Source organism: Piliocolobus tephrosceles, chromosome 10 (genome assembly GCF_002776525.5).
Source record: "Piliocolobus tephrosceles isolate RC106 chromosome 10, ASM277652v3, whole genome shotgun sequence".
Taxonomy (NCBI): Eukaryota; Metazoa; Chordata; class Mammalia; order Primates; family Cercopithecidae; genus Piliocolobus; species Piliocolobus tephrosceles.
The window spans coordinates 98949011-98968908 of record NC_045443.1 but is presented as its reverse complement, the minus strand read 5'-3'; the positions used below and the strand labels follow the sequence as shown (position 1 = coordinate 98968908).

Below are 19898 nucleotides of genomic sequence, written 5' to 3'. Positions count from 1 at the left end.
CCACCATGCTTGCCAGCACTTAGTATTGTCAGCTTTATCATTCTGATGGTTTCAGAATGGAATCTCATTCTGGTGATAATTGGCATTTTCCTAATTACTGATGAGGCTGAATACAGGAGTGACTCAAAACAATTTAACAACTAGCCATAGCTAGTACAGTAGGACTCCGACTAGTCCAGGTATTCTTTAACTTCTGGTGTGAGAAGTTATGTAATCTAAGAACTTCATGTAGCCAGGGTAGCACTTGGGGGTCTCAATGTAATGACTACTTGCCAAGCAGTCCATAATACTTAAAAAAAAAAAAAAAATGGCACAGCCATATCAGCTACAGTGTTTAAGGACCATTTATGTTTCTCCTTTTGTGCCATGTTCATTTCTCTCTTTTGCCACTTTTTCCACTAGATTGTCTGTGTGGATTCATCAGTATTCATTGTATGTCCTGGTACTACTAATTGTTTAACAGTATGTGTTGTGTGCCATGTCCCAGTTTGTGTCTTTTCCTAAGTAGAAGTTCTTAATGAAGTAGGATTTACTACACATTCTCTCTATAGATAGTTTTGTGTCTTACTTTTGATATTCAAAGGGGCAAGCCCCTCATCCTGTTCTACTTTTGTAAGAGTGTCATGGTTATTCCCGGCTTACTATCTTCCATATAAATTTTAGAATCAGCTTGTTGGGTTAACGTGAAGAACTCTTGGGATTTTGCTTAGATACACACTTAACCAAAGGGATCAACTTGGGACAAAGCATTTTATGGTCCTGAATCTTCCTAGCCATGAACATGGTTATAGTTCTCTATTTGTGCAGATCTTTCTTACTGCCTTTTCCTAAAATCTTAGAATGTACTATATAGCAGTATTTGCAAATCTTTTGTCTGATTATTGCTAACTTCTACATTTTTTCTTGCTATTTAAAAATTTATCTTTTTATTTACAAATTATATTTTAAACTCTTTGGTGTCACATGCTTTTTAGACAGTGAAGACCCAGTAGTAGTATAAAGTGTTTTATTTATTTAAAAAATATGAGCATGATTACATTAAACTATATATTATACAACCTATCCAAAATTTAACTTAAAACCTGGTTGGGCACGGTGGCTCACACCTGTAATCCCAGCACTTTGGGACGCCGAGGCAGGTGGATCAGTTGAGCCCAGGTGTTCAAGACCAGCCTGGCCAACATGGCGAAATCTTGTTTCTACAAAAAATACAAAAAATTTGCCGGGCATGGTGGTGTGTGTCTGGGGGGCACAGCTACTTGGGAGGCTGAGGTGACAGGATCACTTGAACCCAGACGGAGGCTGTGGTGAGCTGTGATCTCGTCACTGCACTCCACCCTGGGTGACAGAGTGAGACCTTGTCTTGAAAAAAAAAAAAAAAAAAAAAGGAACCCCCCCACCAGCCTGCTGTAATTTCAGACTAGAAGAATATTCCAGAAAGTTCATGCTTGTATCAGCACAGGGAGACATTACTCCACCATTGCTAAATCTTTTAGGCTGTGGCTTTTTTGTCTCTTGGCCTTATAGCCTGGACGCAGGAACTCTATCTTTCTCTTCTTTGCTTCACTTTTATTTTTGTGTTTCTTCATTTTTTTCTTGGCAGCAATATCAGGATTAGTTACAAACTGGAAAAGATAATAGAAATTTTGTATTACTTTTAAAGTAAATATTAAACCAATAAGAATCAAATACAGAAATAAATGTAAAAAACACATGCTCATTAAAGAAAGTCTGAAGCCCCAGCTATAAATTCCCCAACCACTCAAACCCTTGATCCTCCCTGAGTGTGTGACACAAACATGCACACTTAGTAGTTATCAAGTCCAGTGAACATGCCATATTTTCAAAGAGCAAACTTACCTCCAGGGCCTTCCTCTTTTTCCGGAGTGCCCTTTTCTCATTAGCCTGTTTCTGTACAGAGGCAAAGGCTAATGAGAAGCTCTCAAGTCCAACCAGCTTTTTGAGTAATTCTATGATTTCCTGGGATAGATTCTTCAGCAAAGGATCTAATCACACACAAAGAGTAATGATCAGAGTAAAGACAGTAGGAAAGGACACATTTGAACATCAATGAAATCAAACAAAATCAACAATATGTACAACATTTATATCCAGCTATTGATCTGGCAAGAAACCAAATAAAACAACAAAAATAATTTAAACTCTTGCAGCATTATCACCATTACTTCAACATTAAACACCGATATAAAACTAGCCTCTGTGTTCCTGGGATGGGGAAACCAGCAATGCTAGACACAGCACTCCAGCCACCACCTCACCCAGGATGCAACAAGAAATCAGAGAACGTGAGGCCCACTTCCCAGCGGAAACCTAGCCCTGAAGACATTAAAGTAACTTGGGACCTTGACAGAAACATTTTGAATTACCTCTGTTTACCTGCTGAGCTCTTGCAGATGGGGGGAAAAGTAAGAGATTCCCTCTCTAATCCATGATGGGTCACAGAGGCTTAGCTCTGCCCACAGTAACTTTTTTTTGGGGGGTGCGGGGGATGTCAAAGCCTCCTTTGTGCAGTTGACAAAAAAGCCATATCTCCTACCCCTCTCTGCCACTCACCCCCAATTTCAGTTTCACGGGAGTTCAGGACATCTGTTCTAGATCACAAACTTCTTGAAAACTTTCCTGCTGTTGAATCCCTAGTGCCTGGCAGATACTAGGTGCTCATTAAATGTTGGCTGACTTGAACCAAAGTACACCTGAACCTGATTTTGTCAGCAGCCTCAACCTTTACCATTGCTTTTTCCTTTCGAAGAGTGAGGAAACTTTCTCTCAAGGTTGTAGGACTACAAAAGCTCTTGCTTTGACATTTGCTTCATTTGTTTTATTTTTAAACTCTGAACATTCACTTTACCTTCTCTCCTTCCAGCCCCCAATTCCCTCTTTACCTGTTACTACCAACAATTACAATAAGTGAGGGAAATGTATCAGGCAAGGAAAAAGAGGAAATGTTAAAATGATATTTTAAAACTATTTCATATAAAAATGATAATACTTATATTTTTGCCTTACAATTTTTTTTTTTTTTTTTGAGACAGTGTCTCACTCTGTTGCCCAGGCAGGAGTGCAGTGGTGCAATCACGGCTCACTGAAGCCTTGACCTCACAGCCTCAAGAGATCCTCCCACCTCAGCCTCCTGAGTAGCTGCAATTACAGGTGCACACCACCATACCCAGCTAATTTTTGTATCTTTTGTAGAGATGGGGTTTTGCCATGTTGCCCAGGCTGGTCTTGAACTTCTGGGCTCAACTGATCCTCCCACCTTGGCTTCCCAAAGTGCGGGATTACAGGCGTGAGCCACTACGCCCAGCCCACAATTTTTAAGATGAGAATATAATGACATTTTATTGTTCATTATTATTCATTGTGCTATGAGGTTTAAAACCACCCTGAACCATAGTTTTCTTTGACTATTTAATCTATGTTAAGGATAAAGCATCATCTTTTATGTGAGAAACATTCTTTCTGGGACAGCAGAAAGCATAGAGAAGAGGGCAATCAAATATAATACAAATATGCCTATTTGTTTGCTAATTATCTTGATATCTCATAAGTTTTCTTTTTAAAAATAAACTCTGGCTGGGTACGGTAGCTCACTTCTGTAGTCTCAACACTTTGGGAGGCTGAGGTTGGAAGACTGCTTGAGGCCAGGAGTTTGAGACCAAGACCAGCCTGGCATAACAGTGAGACCACTATTCCTCTCTCTCTTTTTTTAATTTATGTGTGTGTGTATATATAAAAATATAAACATATATAAGCATATAATATATAATTTAAAAATATATAAAAATAAAAATAAATCTCTGGCAGGGAGGGAGGACAGAAAGGAAGAAGGAAACATTCAGGAGAGAAGTTAGAAATCCTGCAAAAGGCAGAAGAACAGACAAGGCAGGGTTACCTTGCTCTGAGTAGGTGCTGTTCAGTTCTCGAAACAAAGGAGCTATGATCATTGGGAGATACGGCTTTACCTTGTCTATCCCAAGATCCATTGCTACAGCGCCAAGGAACTTAAAGATGCACGTTCTCTGAAAATACAGATAATTTTTTTTCATTTGAAATATTTATCTTTAGCACTCAATCATAGACACAGCATTAATTTAGAAAACAGGGCTCAGTCTATTTTGGGACAGATGTTATTGCTGCAGTTTAGGGTTCAAAGGTAAAGTTTCTAGGGACTTAGGAGGGTCACTAATACCGTTAAAATACTTTTTAAAGAGAAATGACTACTCTCAGTCATTCTGTGCATTCATCGCACCTTTAAGGGGTTTCTCGGCGAATAAGCAGCTTCCAGTTTTGCGATCCGGGACAGCTTCTGGATCAACCACAGCAGCGTGGCCGGCCTGCCAAGCTCTTCCTTCACCTCTTCCTTCTCTTCTCCGTCAGACTCTGCCTTCTCATCTGCATAGGCCACGCCATCTCCTAAAGCTTCTTGTTCTTCCAGGTCTTCTTTTATCTTACTTTGCTTATCCTCACAATAAGGTTCCAGTAAATACAAGACTTTGGCTACGAACAACAAATTCTTAACAACCTTTTAAAAAAACGGGGTGGGGGAAGAAATTGGACATTGATTTTGATATAAATAAGGCTTAGTAGAGTATAAGCTAAAATAGGTATTCTACAATTAGAAAACAAAAACAATCAGGTATTACAACTATTTAACAACTATTAAATGATGATGGCTCCATTTTTAGATCGTGCATTTTTTTTTTTTTTTAAAGACAGAGTCTTATTGGCCACCCAGGCTGAGGGCAATGGCGCAATCTCCGCTCACTGTGACCTCCCCCTCCCAGGTTTGAGTGATTCTCGTGCCTCAGCCTCCCGAGTAGCTGGGATTACAGGCATGCGCCACCATGCCCGGCTAATTTTTGTATTTTTAGTAGAGATGGGGTTTCCCCATGTTGGCCACTCAAACTCCTGACCTTAGGTGAACCCCCCGCCTCGGGCTCCCAAAGTGCTGGGATTACAGGTGTGAGCCACTGCACCTGGTCTAGATCATTCTTAAGTTCTCCCTCATAGGGCATCCAAACCTATTTCCATGTAACTTTGATCTATGTGGACTAGTTCTACCCTTTAAAGTCACAAAGAATAAGCAAACAATTTCCTTCCAGGCCCTCCATTTACATTTTTTGTTTTGTTTTGTTTTTTGGGTATTTTTTGAGACAGAGTCTCACTTTGTCACCCAGGCTGGAGTGCCGTGGTGCAATCTCGGCTCAGTGAAACCTCTGCCTCTGGGTTCAAGCGATTTTCATGCCTCAGCCACCCCAGCAACCGGGACTACAGGCCACCACGCTCAGCTCATTTTTGTATTTTTGGTAGACACAGGGTTTTGCTATGTTGGCCAGGCTGGTCTTGAACTCCTGGCCTCAAGAGATCTGCTCATCTCGGCCTCCCAAAGTGCTAATGTTACAGGTGTAAGTCACCACGCCAGCCTCATTTTACATTTTTAATGACAGCTTTCACCTCTACCTCCATTAAATTCCTTCAGCCATTCTACATAGAAATAACTATTTCTCTCTCTCTCTCTCTCTTTTTTTTGATACGGAGTCTAGCTCTGTTGCCAGGCTAAAGTGCAGTGTGGAGATTTCAGCTTACTGCAACCTCTGCCTCCCCAGTTCAAGAGATTCTCCTGCCTCAGCCTCCCGTGTAGCTGGGACTACAGGCATGTGTCACCATGCCCAGCTAATTTTTGACTTTTTAGTAGAGATGAGGTTTCACCATGTTGGCCAAGATGGTCTTGAACTCCTGGCCTCAAGTGATCCACTTGCCTCGGCCTCCCAAAGTGCTGGGATTACAGGCGTGAGTCACCGCACCCAGACCCTATTTGGGAATTTTAAATGGAGCAAAGAATAACCCCAACACAGACCCAGAGTTGACAAGACATATGTGTATTTGAACATATATATGAGTGTATGTCTGTATTTCATCTAATCCCCCAAGCATTAAGATAGGTTCAAAACAAAACAAAATAACAAATGTAAGCCTATTCCTAGACTGCTGATAGAATAGGCCCCTTCTTTCTTTTTGAGACAGACTCTCGCTCTGTCACCTAGGCTGGAGTGCAGTGGCGTGATGTTGGCTTACTGCAACCTCTGCCTCCCACGTTCAAGCAATTCTTCCTGCCTCAGCCTCCCGAGTAGCTGGGATTACAAGTGCCTGCCACCATGCCTGGCTAATTTTTTTGTATTTTTAGTAGAGATGGGGTTTCGCCATGTTGGCCAGGCTCATCTCGAACTCCCGACCTCAGGGGATCTGGCCGCCTAGGCCTCCCAAAGTGCTGGGATTACAGGTGCGGGCCACGGTGCCCAGCCGGCCCCTTCTTTTAAACTAGGAGAACTACAATTCTTACCTGTTCTCCTAGAGACTGATCCAAGAATTTGGAATGCAATTGATGGCAAGAGGCAAGAGAGATACTTTTCATCTGTGAAAAGAAAATGGACATTGGTAGACAAGACAGACACAGGACATTTCTGATTGTTTTTAAAAAACTAAACATAATAACTGTAATACAACTAACGTACTGGATTTTGCTCTGAATGACCACCTGTATAGATTTGGAGAGGAAAGGTTCATGACCAGAAATTGTGTAACTGTTCCCTTCTACCTGCCCTAAGCATTTCATCCTAAATAAATGGGATAGTTTCACATTCTGGCGAGAAACAGGTAATAATCCTCTACATTTTTTTTTTTTTTTTTTTTTTTAGACTCTCACTCTGTGGCCTGGGTTGGACTGCAGTGGAGTGATCTTGGCTCACTGCAACCTCTGTCTCCTGGGTTCAAGCAATCCTCCTGCCTCAGCCTCCCAAGTAGCTGGGATTACAGGGGTCTACTACCGCACTTGGCTAATTTTTTGTATTTTTAGTAGAGATGGGGTTTCGCCATGTAGGCCAGGCTGGTCTCGAACTCCTGACCTCAGGTGATCCGCCCGCCTTGGCCTCCCAAAGTGCTGGGATTACAGATGTGAGCCATTGCGCCTGGCCAATCCTCTACATTACTAGTAGAGCACTTTGCAACAGTCCAATATTTTTTTCTTCCTCTTTTCTTCCCTTCTACCCTCCACTTATTCAATATTTATGGGGTTCCACTATGAGTGAGAAATTGTGCTAGGACCTGGGAAACCAGAGACACATATATCATGGCCCCTAACATTTTCTTTTCTTTCTTTTTTTGAGATAGGATCTCGGTCTTGCCCATGCTGGAGTGCAGTGGCATGATCACAGCCCACTGTAACCTTGACCTCCCCAGGCTCAGGTGATCCCCCTGTGTCAGCCTCCCAAGTAGCTAGGACTACAGGTGTACACCACCATGCCCAGCTAATTTTTGTATTTTTTGTAATGATAGGTTTTCGCCATGTTGCCCAGGCTAGTCTCAAACTCCAAGTGATCTGCTCACCTCAGCCTCCCAAAGTGCTGGTATGACAGATGTAAGTCACCATGCCTGGCTTGGTGAACTGACATTTTCATGAACGTGATCTCATTTACATCATCAACAAGGTTATTAGGAGGCAAGACAGACAGTATTAATCTTATTTTCCAATGCTCATAAAGAACTTAAACATTAGCTGGGCGTGGTGGCACGCGCTTATAATCCCAGGTACTCGGGAGGCTGAGGCAGAAGAATCCCTTGAATTCGGGAGGCAGAGGCTGCAGTGACCCGAGATCACACCACTGCACTCCAGCCTGGGTGACAGAGTGAGACTCCATATCAGAAAAGAAAAAACAAAATCAAACAAACAAAAAAACCTAAACATACAATGGAAGATGGGCATGCTAAATAAGCAAATTAAAAGTCTAACTACACTAATGGTCTAAAAATTATCTTTGAAAAAACCCTGGCCTTGAGAGTGACCCCTCCCCAGTGACTAATATTCCTATTGATTCACCTGTACAACAAATTGTTGGTTGGAAGAGTTTCTCCCAAGGGCTGGCCCAAAGATAGTTACATGAACCAGAAGGAACATCTTACAGTCACGAGGGAAGGAAAAGGTTTGACAGAAACCTTACCTTTTGGTCAAGGTCACTGGCCAGGAACTTGATTGCTACAGGTTCTGGGAGGTTTCTTTTAGTCTTTTTGGTATTCCATTTTTGAATAAGCTCCTCTGGCTGGCAAGAGGCAAAGAGTAATCCAAAAATCTGGGCTGCTGTGAGCCACACCCAGTTGTGTGGATGTCTCAGGTGAGAATGCACATGACCTAAGGGAACCAAAAAGCATTCACGGATGTCACACGGCCTTCCTGATTGTTTAGCGGTAAATATGATGAAGTGAAGCATTTACAGAGTATTATGTGTTTGGAGTGGGGAACCAAATATGAACAAAATAGGCCAGTGGCTGGGAAGTGGGGGCAGGGGATGAAAAGAGATTGGTTAATGTGCACAAAAATAGAATTAGATAGAAGGAATACGTTTCGTGTTAGACAGCACAGTAGGGTGACTACGGTTAACACTGATGTATTGCACATTTCAAAATAGCTGGAAGATTTGAAATGTTCCCAACACAAAAAGATAATACATGTTCAAAGGGAAGGATATTCTCATTACCCCAATTGGATCACTGGACATTGTATGCATGTTTCAAAATATCATAGATACCCCATAAGTAGGTATAATTATGCATCAATTTAGAAAAAGACAAATAGTCCTTGCTTCCCAAAAGCCCACAGAAGCTAGAGAGAAGTGAGGTGGAAGAGGCACTGGAAACGACTAGTAAACCAACTCCTAGAGTGGTTAAATGACTCTAACGGGGTACAAACAGACCAGTTTCATAAGAACTAGTTTCAGAGTCAAGGGAGATAAGGTGACATTAACAGTTACATTTTCTTTTTTTTTTTTTTATTTTTCTGAGACAGGGTTTCATTCCCATCGCCCAGGCTGGAGTGCAGTGGTATACTCTTGGCTCACTACAACCTCTGCCTCCTGGGTTCAAGCAATGCCCCTGCCTCAGCCTCTTGAGTAACTGTTACTCAGGCACTCACCACCACACCCAGCTAATTTTTGTATTTTTAGTAGAGACAGGGTTTCATCATGTTGGCCAGGCTGGTATTAAACTCCTTAAGCGATCCACCTGCCTCAGCCTTCCAAAGGGCTGGGATTACAGGTGTGAGCCACCGCGCCTAGCCAACAGTTACATTTTCTAAAGTAATATCAGTATGTATATAGGTATAGGCTTGTTTCTAATCAGTAGAATTGGTGGCTCCAAGTAGCTGCCTGTAAAGCTATCATCTACTTACTGAAGGTTTTCTATATGCCAGGGACAGGGCTAATTGTGTTACATGTATTATCTCATTTAGACATGTGTTACATGTATTATCTTATAACAATTCTGTGATGTTGGAATTATAATTTCTATCTTATAGATGAAGAAACAAGTGTTCCAGAGAGGCTGCGTGACATGCTAAGCTATAACAGGCAGAGCCAGGCCTGGGCCCCAGCTTGATCTGACCCTCAAACTCTTAATTCTTCAGCATTTTTGGCTACATGGCCATTCTCCATACACCATACTCAAAAAGTATATTTTGTAGAGATGGGGTTTTGCCATGTTGCCCATGCTGGTCTCGAACTCCTGAGCTCAAGCAATCTGCAAGCCTCACCCTCCCAAAGTGCTGGGATGACAGGCATGAGCCGCCATGCCCAGCCCAGACCCTAACATTTTCCATGAACATGATCTCATTTAACCATCAACAGAGTTCTCAGGAGGCAGCACAGACAGTATTAATCCTATTTCCCAATGCTTATAAAGAACTTAAACACATAATGAAAGATGGGCATGCTAAATAAGCAAATTAAAAGTCTGACTACACTAATGGTCTAAAAATTATCTTCGAAAAAACACTGGCCTTGAGTGTGACCCCTCTCCAGTGACCACCACTCCACTGAGCCCCAAACTTCCCCTTCCCTGCTGTATCTCCCCTCCGTGTAAAGTAAAAAGAAAAGAAAAAAAGTTTTAGGCTGGATGCCTCATACCTAGTTGGGAGGCTGAGGCAGTTGGATCACAAGGTCAAGAAATGGAGACCATCCTGGCCAACATGGTGAAACCCTGTCTCTACTAAAAATACAAAAATTAGCTGGGTGTGGTCACAAGCGCCTGCAGTCCCAGCTACTCAGGAGGCTAAGGCAGGAGAATCGCTTGAACCTGGGAGGCGGAGCTTGCGGTGAGCTGAGATCGCACCACTGTACTCCAGCCTGGCGACAGAGCAAGACTCCGTCTCAAAAAAAAAAAAAAGTCTTATAATGTGGGTTTTGGGGAACAGGATGGATTAACCATTGTCATATCTCAGTTTTAGTCTTTGCTGCTACATTTCATAGACATATTTTTACTTTTGATCTGTACGAATCTCTGTAATAATCTGGCCATGTTGCAATGAAGCCGCACCTGAGTAGGTCATACAGTAACCTTGTTATTTCTCACAAAATCTGAGTTCTGGCTCTTAAACCAGGTGAATATTTTATTTCATTTAACAACAGACCACATAAGTCGTGGTCCTGGCCAGGCGCAGTGGCTCACGCCTGTAATCCCAGCACTTTGGGAGGCCGAGGCGGGTGGATCACCTGAGGTCAGGAGTTTAACACCAGCCTGGCCAATATGGTGAAACCCCATCTCTATAAAAATAAAAAAATTAGCCGGGTGTGGTAGCATGTGCCTGTAATCCCAGCTACTTGGGAGGCTAAGGCGGAAGAATCACTTGAGCCTGGGAGGCAGAGGAGGTTGTAGTGCGCCGAGATTGTGCCATCGCACTCCGGTCTGGGTGACAGAGCGAGACTCTGTCTCGGAAAAAAAAAAAAAAAGAAGTGGTTCCATAAGATTATAAAACAGCTTGGCACTACTCATTAAAAAAAAAATACACACTGTATTTTTACTGTACCTTTTCTATGTTTGGCTACATTTAGATACACAAAGACCCTGTGTTACAAATGCCTACAGTATTCAGTACAGTACATACATGCTGCACAGGTTTTTAGCAATAGTTAGCAATAGGCTGGACCACATAGTCTAAGGGTGTAATAGGCTATACCATCTAGATTTGTCTAAGTATACTGTTAGGAAGTTCAAACAACAAAATCGCATAACGACATATTTCTCAGAACGTATCTCTATTGTTAGGTGATGCACAACTGTGTTGACAACTTGTGAAATCATTTAGTAAATAATGGCATATGTATATAACGGACTACTATATAGCTATTTAAAAAGATATCTACTAGGTGTGTTATAGATAGTAATATGCTTACTTAGGTACAAACAGGATATCAAAGTTTATATGGAACTAAGCAACCTCTCGAAAAAAACCCTGTGCCTACTGAACAAAAGAAAGACTGGATGGAAATATTGACCGCAAGTGCATACATCAAAACAATACATTGTACACCATAAATATATAGTTTTTACTTCTCAGTTGTACCTGAGGGAAAATAAATAAATAGGAAAAAAAGAGACACATATCTGAAATTATTAACTACTAAACAGGACTTTGAGAATTTTTTCCCTTCCTTTTATTTCCCCAGAATAAATATTCTTTCTTTTATAAATGAAAGGTATTACTTATGAAATCATAGATATGGTTTTTTTTTCCAGAAGGGAACATTTTCACTGTAATCACTCTGAAATAACCTTTTAAGTTTTTTCTCATGGACTCTTTTCCTGACATTGTATACTTTCTGAAGTATTCATATTCGAATTTCTCAAATCTACTTTCAATAATTCTATGACAACGAATGTATTTGTTTTTAGATTTAAATAAAAAAGGAAATACTTACTCCAGATTTTACTCAAAGTCTTAGCGGGTTTGGTAAACTGAATAATATTACATTCCTTGATAAGTTTAGTTATCAGTGTAAGAAAATTAAACAGAAGGCGATCTGCAGCTTTTTCTTCAGTTTCTTCCATGATCTAAAAACAAGACAGATGTAAATCAATATAAACAACAATGTGAAAGTATCTGATGGACATTTTTACTCCAGCATGTAAATCCACCCATTTCGGAACCTCCCTTGGCACTCCTGACATTGTGGGCCAGATGATCCTTTGCTGTGGGGGCTGCCATGGGCACTGTAGGATGTTACCAGCATCCCAGCTCCTCTATGTTCTAGACGCCAGTAGCAACTCCACCCTCCAGTTGTGACAATCAAAAATGTTCCCAGACATTGCCAAATGTCACCTGGGGAGGCAAAATCGCCTGAGTTGAGAACCTTTGATCTTCATATACCATGAAGATACTTTAATCTCCCAACTGCCCCCCTTTTTTTTTTTGAGTCAGGGTCTTGCTCTGTTAGCCAGGCTGGTGGCACGGTCCTCCTGCCTCAGCCTCCTGAAGAGGTGGAACTACAGGCATGCGCTACCATGGCTGGCTATAGCGCTCATTTTAAAAAGTTCCAACTACACTGAATTTTTGCTTTTATGATAAAGGACACTGAACACAAATATTTAATCGGTTAGCTATAAATAGATATAGCTATAAATATAAATATTTAACCTATAAGCTAATATCTAATCTGTTAGCTACATCACCACAAGTAAAACTGTAAGTTAGAAAAGTTGTATTCCCTAGCAAATTACTTACATCTTTAAAGTTTTCAGGATCAATTTCCTTTTCAATCACAGGAAGGACAGTTCCAAGTCTTTTCTCAAAATCAACTCCTTCGCTTTCCACAAACAAGCCACAGATCAGGGCAGCAAGCTGTCTATTTAAGCGCTACCAAAAATAAACCACAAGACAATGTCAAGAGAACTTGGGAGGCCTTTTCTGAAACTGTAAAATAAAGGTGGGCATTATTTTGTCCTCAACATTCAGAGACAATAAACATTTCTTTCTGATGCCAGAAATCAGTAAATTATGGGCTTTGATGGCCAATATACAAGATGTGGGGAAATTTTTACACTCAAGAATAATGTTTTAAAAAGAGGCATTATTATTATCCACTGAGTACTTTAGTATTTTTTTTTTCCATTTTAAATTAAAAGGAAATGGAAAGAAGTCTCATGCCCACCCCACATTAAGTGAGTATGCAACAAGTTACTCATTAACACAGAATATGTTGTTTATGTTTCACAAAGATGAGCCAACAATGATGGTGGGAGAGGTACCAAGTGGATAAAGGGATAAAAATTACATTTCAGAAATCGAATACGTAACATTGGAAACAAAGGTATTCATCATTAGGAGCTGGTTAAGTAATTTATGATACATTCATGTAGTGGAATACTTTCCTAACAATAACATAGTATGAATGCAGGTGATTTTTATATTACTTTCTATAACTTCTTACACTTTGGGAAACTTTAAGAATATACTATTTGCATAATCAGACAAAAATAACACTATGTGGGGAAAAAAACCAATTCAACAGTGTATAACATATATTCTTACTTAAACTATGATCCCCAAAGCTAAGACTTGTCACTGAACTGTGACTAAAAGCAATGCACACCTTTTTTGCTCCAAACCAAGTGGTAACCATATCAAACAGCCAGTCTTTTTTCTCGAGGCTGATTTTACCAAGTAGGGACTTGATTGTCATCGATGCCATCTTTTTGCACGTGGCAGAGTCATCATTGATCGTCATTAGACAAAGAGGGATAAAGAACATTCCACAGTTCTCATGGAGCAGCCCCTAAAAGAAAAGAGGCACATGTGAGCACTCAGAACAGAATTCCTACAGATGCTCTAGCAAAGCGGGACTGAGGACTTCCAGGGGTCACGGGGCTTATCTCTGGGGTCACAGTACCTGAGGGAATGTGTCAAAGAGATAGGCGATCATTTCCAGGGTGGACTCTCTCCCGGTCTCGTGTTCGTAACTAGAGGTAGGACATTAGGTGGATTTGTTAGTTATCTTCTAAATTTACCAATAATTATTAAAAAATGTAAAACGTTATATCAAGGTGTCAGTTTACTTCTTTAAAAAATGGAAAATGTTCTGTTTCCCTACTTTTAATGCTTGTATATATCCATTAAGCTACCATTGTGCAGTTTTAAATGCAATTGTGTCAGATTTCAACATTCTCCTAAGTGGACCCTTAGGACAATCAACAGTTAAACTAGATTGAAAAGCAACTCAGAGAAAGGCTATGTGAAGCCAAGCACAATGTCTGATTACCGAGTTAATGAGTCATATAACAATATGCTCAGAGAATGCACTATTATGCTTAGGCCTCGTCCTTTTTAAGACAGCGCCATGTTAAAGGGAAAGAAGAAACTACCCTCCGCCCGTGTGTAGTTAATAGCTAAGCTTACTTCAGTTGAGCGAGCATGAATTCCAAGTTTGGTCTCAATTTGTCACCCAGGGGATAGTCAAGAATATATTTCAGAAAAACCTAGGAACAAAAGTCACACAGATGATTATGTGGATCTTGTCTCCAGTATTCCTGTTTCCTAAGCTGCTTTCTGGAACTCATTGATAGGTTATAAAAACTTTCAAGAATGGCAATCAATCAGGCTTTCCAATGGACTCCAGCTAAATCTGCCTATAAAGTCAATACCAGCTGTGACCTTTCATTTCTCCCACCATTTATCTGGTCCTGCCCTATGGTGCCTGACAGAGGCAAGCCCTGGCCCGCCACTGGCACTGTGGTTTAAGACTTCAAATCGAAGCCCACAGGTTGGAAGCTGATCTCTCTGTGACAGGTGGTGACAGGTATACCACAGTATGGACTATGGTCCAACCTGGTATCTCCCCTTCAACAAGAGTAACAACATAGTGATAATATCAATAACTAATGCATTTACTATAAACCCTCTATGTGCCAAGCACTGCGTTAAGTGTCTCTCAGTTAAATCTCATCATTCCCATAGGAAGTACGTGATAATAGCCCATTTTCTAGTCGAAGGGAATAAAGTTGGTCCAGAGACAATAAGAAACTTGCTCAGGTGACACTGCCAGAATTCCATGCCTAGTCTGTGTCTAAAGGCTGCACTTTCAAACCACTGTAGTATCTAGCCTCCTTTATTAATAAACTGTGAGAACTAAGCAACATCAAGTTTCCAAAACCTGCCTTTCCCTAGCCATAAAATGGGGATACTGTTTCTTCTGAAGGCTACTTGCAAACAGAGGTCATGCATTTAAAATGCTAGGCACACAGCTAGTGCTTAATAGCAGTTGACCCTTCTTCTTCCTAATAGTAGCCAAGCAATTATTTCCAGAGACATGCATCTTCCCTTCCTGGCCTCCTCAGCAGCCCAAACCCACCTGCAACCCTGAGTTCCTATTTCCAACTTAGACCTTTCCACCTCTTTGGGCACAGTATACGTGCTCATAAAATTAGATATTGACAGATGTATAGATACAAACCTGATCCTGTCACTCCTCTCCCTAAGGATTTAAATAGCTCCTTACTATTCTTAGAAAAACCCCTGCTGGGCGCCGTGGCTCACGCCTGTAATCCCAGCACTTTGGGAGGCCAAGGTGGGTGGATCACAAGGTCAAGAGATTGAGACCATCCTGACCAACATGGTGAAACTTCATCTCTACTAAAAATACAAAAATTAGCTGGGAATGGTGGCGGGCGCCTGTAGTCCCAGCTACTCGGGAGGCTGAGCCAGGAGAATCACTTGAAAATGGGAGGCGGAGGTGGCAGTGAGCCGAGATCACACCACTGCACTCCAGCCTGGCGACAGAGCGAGACTCCATCTCAAAAAAAAACAAAAAAACAAAGCCCAAAATCTTTAACAAGACCACAAGGTCCTGCCCAACCTGGCTCCCCACCCCTCAATTCACTTATCTGTGTTGAGCTCCTCAACCGAGCTAAGCTCTCACTCACCTCAAGCCTCTACTGCCCTCTCACCGGTAAAACTAAGTCTTTTTCTTCCTTCAAATTTTGGCCAGTCTGTCAGTCCCCAGAAAAGCCTCCCCTGACCTCCTGCACCAGGACGCCTGAGTCTCAGCATAAAGCACCAACATGACACAAGATAGTCTTAAGAATTCAGCCAATGTTGACACCTCTGCCAGACAGATGCGGCAGGGCCCAGCCCTTGCTATGGGGATAAGTGCTCTCTACAAACCTGTCTGCACTGGACCCTGGCAGGTTCACTTTGTGCAGAGACTGCCAACTTGGATACTTTCCGCATGACATCATCGATTTCTGGGACCAACAGCTTTCTTGATAAAATTGCCTAAGATACAAAAGGAAAAGACATACTCATTTCATGTGTTCTGCTGCAGATGGATGGAAGCAGAGTTGATGCTAAAGCAATCACAGGAAATTTTCAAACACAGTAAAGTAACTTCAAAAGAAAAAAGGATACACACTTAAGCACAAAGAACACACAACACTTAAACGTACACTTCAAATTGTTAAACATTGTGAATTTTAAAAAATGGTGAGTTTTATGTACATTTTACTACACTAAAAAGAAAAACATATAAATAAAAAGATAATGCCTGTATTTGTATAGAATTCCCTAGAAATGTTAACACAGAGCTCACATTTAAACACTTTTCATAAATAAATGTTTGCCTGTAATTGACCCACCAAAATCATAATAATCTTTACAAATTACTCAATTTCAGAAGTCTACGGCTAGTCAAAACACTATGATCCACGTGTTCAAAATATCTGCTGTGAAGCTCATAAACTGTAACAGTCAACATTCTGGTGACACCATACCTTCAGAAGACCAAAGGCAGTGGCTTGTCTTGAAGTATCATAAATGTCCTCCTCAGCATAGGCCAGTAGAACTTGGAGCTGTTTTTCAGTTATCTGGTAAGACTTGACTTTCTTGACAAGTATTGTCACACACTGCAAGTTACAATAGTGATGTTAACAGCCAGCACATCCCACAGTTGGGATCCAGTGAAATGACAAGGACTTAACACAACACACAAGTATGCTTTTCCACACAGGATGCCAGCCCTCTAGCCTTGGCAAATAACTCTGGAAAAAATTCTGGCCATAACAACAAAGGGCAATGGGGAAAACTAACTTTGATGTTAATCCTGGTTCTAGTTTTTTATGAGCCAGGGTCTCGCTCTGTCACCCAGGCTGGAGTGCAGTGATGTGATCACAGCCCACTGCAGCCTCTAACTCCTGTCAAGTGATCGTCCTGCCTCAGCATCCCAAGTAGCTGGGACTACAGGTACACATCACCATGTCCAGTTAATTTTTTTTTTTTTTAATGTAGAGACAGGGTCTCGTTAAGTTGACCAAGCTGGTCTTGAACTCTTAGGCCCAAGCAGTCCTCCCACCTCATCCTCCCAAAGTGCTGGGATTATAGGTGTAAACCACTGCATCCGGCTCCATCCTGGCTTTTTCCAAGTGCAAGTGAAGACATCTCACCTTGAAACAATTGACCACCAGGTGGAAGTTCTGGCCCCTGGCAGCCCCGAGCTTTGCATAGTCCTTCAGCAGAAGGAAGAGGTGTTTTGTCAGCTGCTCTGCTTTTGTTTCTATGGAAGGCAGCGGAAACTTCAAGACCCAGATGAGGCATTGTAGAGCACCTGTGATCACCTGAAAAAAACAAAACAAAACACCACCAACTTGTGATGTGACCGAATCCAACAATCCAGCACCTGAGGCTATGCAGACTCTTTAAATGATTGTGCCGAATAAATAAGATGCTAAGCCCAGTCCACTCTGGAAGAACTGTGCCCAAAAGGTAAGAAGATAAAGACGTTTCCACTTCCTGATTGTAGAAGAATTTATTGCTTATCCATAACAATGGATCCTTATGATGGTAGATCATAAGGAAATAAGAAAAGGCACCATATGCTTTTCATAATTTAATCTTTGTTTAAACATTTTTGGGCTGGTCTTGAACTCCTGGGCTCAAGCAATCCTCCTGCCTCAGCCTCCCAAGAGCTGGGGTCATAGGCCCGAGCCACCAAGCCCGGCCATATTTTTAACCTGCTTATAGGGGTTTATGGAGGTTATATGATTTGGATAGGTTGGTCAATTTTACAATTCTTTTTGGAAAAATACATCTTAAATGACTTTTATGTTTTCTAGAATGGTACTTCAATGTAAGCTACTCTTACTAAGCTTCAATTAGGTATACAAGGCACTCTACTGGATATTATAAATACAAAGATAAAAAGGATACTACCTCTGCACTTATGCAGCAGATGGTTAACTCAGAAATTAGGCATAGGAACAATTGACTAACAGTTAATATAGTTAAGTGCTATTGCAAAAGATATGGAAAAAGTGTGCTGAGTTCCCTGAACTTCCAAGACCAAACCTTTGAAAGCACCTGGATCAGCTAGTTCAGCTCTATCTAATAATACCTGTACTGCTCTGGCTGCTGAGAGCTCCTCAGTGGGCTGGATTAAGACACAGAAGAGCGAGCTTGGGAGTCAGAAAGACGTTGGCTTACATCCCAGCCCAGCAACTGATTATCTGTTTGACTCTAGAGATGTTACTTAACCTCTCGGCACCTTCATCTGTAAAGCAGGTGACAGGAGAAAAATGGGACCTGTGTAGGCATTGGACTCTGACAGACCTAGGGTTCATAGCCTAGACCTGTACCTAGACCCTCGCCCTAATTTTCTCATTTATAAAACAGAAATAGTAAGAATATATGCCTCCGGGAGGGTTGTGAGGATCAGAAATAATGTTCTTCGGATTCACAGCATGGAGCAGTAATAGTAACAAAGGTGACGATGATGATGACTGGTAAGGGGACAAAATCCTTCACCCTCATGAAGTTGTGAGGATCAAATGAAATACTTAACGTACCTAGGAGGGCTTTTAAAACTGTTAAAGTCTATCCAAATTTATAGAATTAGTAAATTGGGAAGTGATTTAATGTAGCAAATAGTGGTAGTTCATGATGTCATAAATCCCTTTAAAAACTCAATTATCTCGGCCGGCACAGTGGTTCACACCTGTAATCCCGGCATTTTAGGAGGCTGAGGTGGGCGGATCATCTGAGGTCAGGGGTTCGAGACCAGTCTGGCCAACATGATGAAACCCTGTGTCTACTAAAAATACAAAAGTTAGCCGGGCATGGTGGTGTGCACCTGTAGTCCCCGCTACTTGGGAGGCTGCGGCGAGGCTGAGGCAGAAGAATCCCTTGAACCTGGGAGGTGGAGGTTGCAATGAGTCAAGATCGCACCATTGCACTCCAGCCTGGGTGACAGAGCTACTCTGTCTCAAAAAAAAAAAAAAAAAACCCACCAACCAAACAAACAAAAAAACCTCAATCACCTCATAAAGCTTGAGCCCAAGCATAACCATTAGGTATTCTGCAAAACATAGTTCTTCTGAAGAATAAAATGCTCCAACGCAGAGTGCAAACCGACTTACCTTCACATCCATGGAGCCCAGGCAGTCTATGAGGAGAGACACAAAAGGATCCAGCATTTCTAGGACATGTTCACTTGAAGACTTGATCTTGGAAGTCTTCAGACTCAGATGTAGCAGCTAACAGAGTTCAGAAAGATATTTCACATTAGTTGCCCATTAGACCAGATGAGTTAGGTAAATGTGAAATGATGTTTAGAGAAAAGCAAATGTTAAGATACTTCTATTTGAAATGATAAAATTTTTTTAAGGAATGACAAACTGCCTGAGAGGGTCTCAGTAAGTCAAGGTGAGAGCTTGCTGTGCAGCTGAGATGCTACGTCTGTTTACCAGAGTCCATTTTCTCAGGATCTACTGTGATTCCAGGCACTGGCTCAGTATGCAGGACATGGCAATAACCAGGATGGACATGGTCTCTGCCTTGATGGATCTTAGGCAGACTCTAAGGAAATGACGACATGCACAGGTAGGGTGCTTTGAGAGTTCTGTGGGAATCTGGTAGAGCAAAGAGTGGGTGGTAAGCTCCCAGGGCAGGAAAGAGTATGGTGACTTTCTAGATGGGAAGGGAAGCCACGGTGGCTGGAACGTGTGTTAGAAAAGTGCGAGTCAATGAAGGGTTTTAAAAAGGAAATGATCAGATTTGTTCTTTTAAAAGCTCA

At 41.5% G+C, this 19898-nt stretch overlaps 1 protein-coding gene across 2 annotated transcripts in view; it reads right to left on the bottom strand.

The window, feature by feature from the left end:
* Positions 1 to 992: 992 nt before the first annotated feature.
* Positions 993 to 19898, bottom strand: part of UTP20 (UTP20 small subunit processome component) — a 108016-nt gene continuing 89110 nt past the window's right edge. Inside the window, exons 48-62 of one of the 2 annotated variants that reach the window (XM_023185996.2) lie at positions 19243 to 19359; positions 17275 to 17445; positions 16606 to 16737; positions 16001 to 16111; positions 14237 to 14316; positions 13731 to 13800; positions 13434 to 13616; positions 12566 to 12697; positions 11763 to 11895; positions 8016 to 8203; positions 6362 to 6433; positions 4271 to 4543; positions 3914 to 4040; positions 1861 to 2006; positions 993 to 1625 (exon numbers count right to left, since the gene is read on the bottom strand). In XM_023185996.2, the coding sequence (XP_023041764.1) occupies positions 1470 to 1625; positions 1861 to 2006; positions 3914 to 4040; positions 4271 to 4543; positions 6362 to 6433; positions 8016 to 8203; positions 11763 to 11895; positions 12566 to 12697; positions 13434 to 13616; positions 13731 to 13800; positions 14237 to 14316; positions 16001 to 16111; positions 16606 to 16737; positions 17275 to 17445; positions 19243 to 19359 (2091 nt within the window). In that variant the 3' untranslated portion in view covers positions 993 to 1469. Of the gene's footprint in view, positions 1626 to 1860; positions 2007 to 3913; positions 4041 to 4270; positions 4544 to 6361; positions 6434 to 8015; positions 8204 to 11762; positions 11896 to 11917; positions 12164 to 12565; positions 12698 to 13433; positions 13617 to 13730; positions 13801 to 14236; positions 14317 to 16000; positions 16112 to 16605; positions 16738 to 17274; positions 17446 to 19242; positions 19360 to 19898 lie in introns of those variants that run through there. The other variant, XM_023186066.1, reaches the window with a different exon arrangement.